The sequence below is a fragment of the Cibotium barometz genome, chromosome 38 (assembly GCF_041138505.1).
Source record: "Cibotium barometz isolate CiBa-2024 chromosome 38, ASM4113850v1, whole genome shotgun sequence".
NCBI classification, from domain to species: Eukaryota; Viridiplantae; Streptophyta; class Polypodiopsida; order Cyatheales; family Cibotiaceae; genus Cibotium; species Cibotium barometz.
Genome location: NC_141083.1, coordinates 42,020,547 through 42,027,300, shown reverse-complemented (window position 1 = coordinate 42,027,300; position 6,754 = coordinate 42,020,547). Strand labels below are relative to the sequence as shown.

Genomic DNA, 6,754 nt, shown 5'->3' with positions numbered 1-6,754 from the left:
AGCTCCTATTTCCCAGTGTTTCATTGTTGCTTTACTCATGCTTGTATTTAGTTGGCTCATTATTTTGTCCTAAAGCTCATCGTTGGAGGTGGATCTAAAGGAGTTTTGTCTTCTTAATAGGGAAGTGGAATGTTGAGTGGTGTTGATCATTTACCAGGACTAAAGGCTAGGTGGGTTTAAGGAAGTGTGGTTTGATGCACTATAGTTGATTGTACCAATAATTATTCCAACTCAGGTTTGTATCAAGGGTTTCACTCTGGTGAAACGTTCTCTAGTGTTGAAACAGGTTGGGAGAACTGATTTCAGACATGTCTATTCTACTCAAGCTACAAAAAAAGTTTGTTTTCAACACAAAAAATAAGTTTTTTTTTTGTTTGAGGTTTTTGGTTTTTTGAGTTATAGTTTTCTTCTTTTTGTTTTGAGTTTTTTGGTTGTTTGAGTTTTGAACTTTTTTAGAGTTTTTTTTGCTAGGCTCATGTCTCTAGGTTCATGCCTCTAGACTTACATCTCATGTCTCTAGGTTCATGCCTCTAAACTCACGTATCATGTCTCTAGGTTCATGTCTCTAGACACATATCCAATTTCATGTGTCCAAGTTCACATGTCCAAGGCTCATGTGTCCAAGCTCACGTTTTCAAGCTCATATCTCCAGACACATCTAGAGGTTTCATGCCTTTTTTATATGAACTAGGCCCACGTCCTCGTTTGCAGGCTCATGTCTTTTTTATATGAACTAGGGTCATATACTTTATTTTTATAAAATAGACCTACCTAGTGCACATATTTTTATGTAATAAGCTTATGATAGGCTCACATACTTTGTTTTTATGTAATGGGTTTATGACAAGATGGTACATAATTATTAGGTAATAATTATAATTTAATATCCCAATATTTACAAAGAACAAGACATTCCTTAAAATTTGTAGCTAGTCCAGATATAGTATGGCAAGAAAATCCTTAAAGGATATGGGTAGGTATGTCCTTATAAGTCTTTAAGGGAGTAATAATAGGTTGGTACAATATTAGGTATACATACCTCTAGACTCACATCTATTGGCTCTCACATGTCTAGGCTCATGTTTCCAGGCTCTCACATCTCTAAGTTCACATATCTAGGTTCGTGTGTGAAGGCTCATGTATCATCCCGATTCACATCTTTTTTCATGGGATGGTGGACTAATGTCTCCCAACCTGAGAATTGGTTTGGCTTGCTTTTTGAAGTTTTTGAGATTTTTTTGGACTTTGAGGGTGATTGAGGGTCCTAATCCTAGTTATTAAGTATTTTTTTATTGTTTTCAGTTAGATTTGCATGCTTCTAAGCTACCAATTCAAACAATGCATGAAAATTTTATAAAATCCATAAACACAATCAACTATCACACTCTAATCCACACCTCTAATGGACTTGAATGTTCATGCTTTCGAAGTGGATTCACAGAGCTAAGTCCTAGGCTATTCCTCGTTTGGTAGTATCAGATATGTTGAAGTTAAGAGCTTATCTTAGCCGTGCTAAATCATGTGTCATTGGCCCTTGCCTTCAAGCCACAAATGTTACTTCCCAATGTGGGTGTGCTAGTTTATCGCCCTCGCTCTATTGTCACACTAGAATGCTCATTTTTACTAAAATGGGGTGAAGAAAGAGCTCTCTTCACCTAGATGGAGGCAAACAGAGATAGTCATCCTATAATATGATGGTTCTCTCTCACATAAAGTAGGGGAAGAAGAAGTAGCTATTTCAAGGGGAAAACCTATAAGCAAACCTATTCAAGAAAGCATCCATACAACATGCATAAATTAACTAGCATACAAGCAAGCAAGAGTAGAGAAGAAGGGGAGCTCACAAGTATTCTATTGCAAGGGAATGATTGTTTATTGCTTATTTTCAAAAAGGACTTATATGCATGTGACTTTCTGTTTGCTCAGGTAAGATGGAAAAGCGTTTACTATAGGTCAGGTGGGTGAAATCATGTTAACCTATAGAGTGGTTAACATACCATAATTATAGACTACCCCGTGAATTTTATGGTTTGTATTTTATGGTTTGTTTGTATGGTTTGAATTTTATGGTTTGTATTTTATGGTTTGTTTCAAGGCTTTAATGTCTAAGGTTCGTCAATTTTTTGAATGATTATAGACAAATCTAAGGTAGTCTTTTCGATCCATAACCAAAGTTCAAGATGGAATATCACAGTTTGGTACCTCAATAAGACATAAATATGTCTTTTCAAGGTTTTACTAAAAAAATCATATCTTGTGAATGGGCCCGGTATTTTAACATTTATCTTTTGAGACATGTCTTTATGAATGTGGAAAACCTTAGAAAATTATTAAAGTGATAAAAATAACCTCAAATATAATTGATAAATCACCATAAGTAGAGGTATATCCAGCACTATAATCCAAACAGGTTATGAATTTACAAAGTAGGTTCCTACATGTAAGAAAAAAATGATCTCAACTTATCATAAATTTCTGCTAAACCTTACGTAGTATTTAAGAGATGAGAGATAGATTTTCCATGAGACAAAAAAAATTATTTCATTAATAATTAATTTAATTAAATTTACTTCTTAGAGTCTCCTTTTAGTTATTAAGTCTTTGACACCCAAAATATGCCAATAATGTGTTAAATGGTGATTTTCTTTAGTTATACTAATAAATCAATGTCCACCAAAGTAATCAGGCAAGAATACATATCTAAATATTTTAATTTAGTTAGAAGAGAAGGTGATGGACTCAACTTTCAAAACTGCATTGATAACAAAATAGCGTATATGAACCCTAGCTTATACTTGGATCATCTAGAAACTTATGAAAATAGTGTTTATCATTATATAAAATGACTAGATATTCCACTTAAAGTCTTATGAGATGTTTAAAGATGCGTGAAGTAATTTCTTATTCTATAGTAATAAATATGGTTCAAAATTTATAAACTTTTATCTAAAACAAAGTGCTTAAAAGAATAGTTGTATATGTAATTAGCTCTCACCAAATACAACACCAAAGCATAACATTGTATAGAACATGTGCGCAAGATTTGGTCCTAGTCTATGATTGTTTGATTAGCTATTAAGATCCTCAACGTTACTTTTTTTGAGGCAGCTAAATGCCTTAGAATTTTCATTAAGATCTAAATTTTGGAGTTCTAGTTGATTTTTGAGCCTAAGATGGATTGTACTGCACCATATATATGTTTGTGAAGCAATGCATATCCAAAAACTTTGGAAAGCAATGAGAAATCAGTTAATTAAAGCATTTGATCCAAATATGATCCAAACAATTTTGCATGACTGTAATTTGGCTTGCAAATTCTTATGAAATTGAAAAGCCTAGAGGTAACCACCGCGATTCCAAAAAATCCCAATTTTTCTTCACTATTGTACCGATGATATGAAAAAAGAAAAGCTTTTGATTTTCACTATCCATGTGTTCTAAATAATTTCATAAAGTTGGTCAGTAAACATGACATAAATATGTCCATGTATACTTTTCTGTCCTATTACCAAACTAGGGATATGGTCATCAAATATCATCTCTCTCTCTCTCACACACACACTTTACACATGCTTCAAAAGTACCAAACATTATAAAGTTGGTGAAGACATCTTGAAGTAGCTTTAGGAGTGCAATGTGATTCTTTATGTGTGGTATCGTGACTTGAGGGGAAACTTTTATGCAATGTGATTCTATGTGACTTGAGGAAAACTTGACACGCCTTAGCGAGAAAGGGATATGAGAGGGGATGGGCTAAGGTTGAGGGAAAACTTTTGGTTTTGCTTAAGCAAAGTCAAGAGTGGATCGAAAGAAAAAATGTGATAAGCACACAAGACACGTCTTAGCAAGAAAGGGATACGAGAGGGGATGGGCTAAGGTTGAAGGGAAACTTTTGGTTTTGCTTAAGCAAAGTCAAGAGGGGATAGAAAGAAGAAATGTGATAAGCACACAAGACAAATCTTAGCAAGAAAGGGATATGAGAGGGGATGGGCCATGATGATGCGAAGGGTTATGGAAGAGACAGGACCTACAGGACCTAACCTACAGAAGGAGTAGGGGTGTTTTCTAAGGTTAGACCACAATACTCAATGGTATATTTGATTAAGGTTGTGTTAATTAATAGTACACTATTTTGTAGCCAAGTGACATGATGAGAGCTCTATTATGCTAGTCTACACCCCTAAAGATTATTTTGGCAATGGGTGGAAAAGGTAGAGTCGAGAACTCTACTAGGAGGTGGGTTAAGAGAAAGGATGTGCAAGTGCAATTTTTTTAAAAAAATTGTATGGTTGAATGAGGGTTTGGCACATAAATATAGCGAGTGTTTTTATTGTGAGGAAAAATATCCAAGGTTTATTTAGTGAATAAAAAGAAAAACCTGAAGAGAATGTAAGGCTTTAAAAAGATTAATAGTTATAAGAAATCTTCGCAATTCCCATTTTTCCTACGGCCTATATTGAAAAATGAAGTCTGGGTAGAAACATAAAACAGTTTTGAATTTGAAAAATTACATAGGTCTATCTATATTTTGACATTCGAAAAGAGGTTAGTTTTCTATGAGGGTTACAAGGACGAAGGCGTGCCGGCACAGCAAAGGCTGCATTGAATTCACATGCGTGTGTGGAGAGCTTTCATGTTGTCAAAAAATGTGCAAATGACGGGGGGTAGAGTTCAGGGGTTGATGGAGCATTCCGTGGGGGGCTGTTGGTACCGTGCTGTATCTGAGCAGTAGTCATAAACCATGTAGTTTTGCTTAACCCACTGCAGGCGTGCAAGCTCGCGAGGGCTTAAGGAAGTGTAGGGGGCTTGGCTCCACCAATTATGTGCGCTGCTACAGTCAGGCTTAGATTGGGCCCATTCACACGCGTCCACGTTGAATCCCCTGTACGAGGAAATGAACGGGGCATGCGTCCAATTGGTCTTGATAAGCCCCCCTTGTGTCGCCCACCCATCCCCATTCCATATGCTTGAGAAGATCCCCATGGGCTGGCTGTTTAGGTACGCTACCCCTTCCTTCTCACCGTTCTTGAACACCCTTATGGGCACATCGTCGACCAAGAACCTGAATCCAAAACCATGCACACTCGTTGAATGATTATGCTCTTTAAACATTAAAAAATAATCTCTCGACTTGGCCTTTCAACGCTTGGCCTTAATTAATTTGCAACTTAGCTCTAATTTTCTTACATGATTTGGTCTTGGTTCCACAAGAATGAGTACGCGTGGAAATCTTCCGTGGGATCAAACCAAAGATATATCCTCTGCTCCCTCCCACCTATCCCATGTGAAAACACATTTGTTTGCAGAATGTATGGTTGACCGGATGTGTTTCCCAGAAACTCGAAGTCAAGCTCATCACGAGTTGAAGTGTCGGAGGATGCCATCTGAAAGACAATGTCACAAAAAAGGGGAAAAAAAAAAGAACTCATATTCAGGCTTAGCCTTGATTGATTAACTTATTCGACTTAAGGCTTGCACTTAGAATTACAAATTGTCATTTACAAGGTTTCAGAAAATCTCACGTAGTAGGCAGTGACAACACCAGCAGAATCACCCGGGACGAGCTTCATTTGCATGCTTACACTACCAAAGAGGTAGGACCTTTTAGAAGCAAAGGAGGAGCCTGTCAAACCAACATTGCCTACATTGGTTAAGAAAAAATACTTATTGTATAAATTTATCTATTTCCTATGTACTTCTCAGGGAAGAAATTTGGTCAAGCTAAAGTTGCCTAAGTCACAAAACTTAGTTGAGCCAGCATTTGCTCCAAGAGCCTTCCTTTGCCTCCTATAATAAAATTACACACATGCAGTGGGCGATACTGGTCTCTGGGACTAAAAAAAGGGCACCTGAGGAGTTGTCAAGCATAAGCCAGAGAGCTTGCCCATCCGAGGAGGTGGTGACGTGGTCGAAGCCCCAGGTAATAACAAACACTTGCTGGAAGGTATCAGCAATGGCGGTGTGGGTGCCAAGAATGAAGATGAAGCAGACGCAGCAGGCAAGCTTAGGGAAGCAAAGTATAGAGCAGCTAGCAGCCATTGTAAGACAGATAATGCTACTTTGTGATGTGAGGAGAAACGGAGAGGAGAGATTTATAGGCTTTTAATGAATAGAAGTGAGAGCAAAAGAAGCTTATTAGGAAGCCAGCTGGGTCTGTGCGCGCGTGTGTGTGGGGAGGAATCGAAAGTACGCCAGAGCTTGCGTTTGCAAGCTGGGCCGTGAGATGGCGTCCACCACTTTGGTACTGCCAAAAAGCAAGGGCAGAATCTGTGTCGGATGGCGGCGCTGGTGAGCGGCTTAGGCCAGCGTGGACGGCGGAAGTCTGGGCGGCTGCCCATGTTCTTGCGCCGTCGTGGCAGCGCAAAACACGTCAGCACAACACCCAGGAAAGCTAAGCACACGTCTTTGAGGCGGTTTAATCCACGTCGGCTCTCAACAACGATATGGGCATTCTGGATATCTCGTGACGTGGAATTTTTCAGCACGTGTTCGTGCTCTGCGATACTGTTTTCATTTCATGGCACCATTGGCACGTGTTCGTGAAAAAGGCAAAGACGTGGCTTGCCGATTGCTACCACGTCATCAGAGCCACGTCGCCAAATATGGATCCCATTTCTACTTTGCAAGCTGCCACATCCCTCAAAATGCAGTGACGTGTGCTTCGCCGGTCGTCATGCTGTGATGCCAAGCCACGTAGCAGGGACAGCCACGTCGCCAGCCCCAGCAAGCGCAGGCAGTGACGTGTGGGTCGGGA

General features: G+C 38.8%; 1 protein-coding gene across 1 annotated transcript; it reads right to left on the bottom strand.

The window, feature by feature from the left end:
• Positions 1–4,471: 4,471 nt before the first annotated feature.
• LOC147616732 (putative xyloglucan endotransglucosylase/hydrolase protein 6) lies at positions 4,472–6,092 on the bottom strand. Its single transcript, XM_086777797.1, has 4 exons — positions 5,850–6,092; positions 5,523–5,623; positions 5,188–5,384; positions 4,472–5,062 (listed from the first exon to the last, which is right to left on the bottom strand). Exons 1-4 carry the CDS (start codon positions 6,037–6,039, stop codon positions 4,672–4,674), a joined length of 879 nt encoding a protein of 292 aa, XP_086633923.1. The 5' UTR covers positions 6,040–6,092; the 3' UTR covers positions 4,472–4,671.
• Positions 6,093–6,754: the final 662 nt, after the last annotated feature.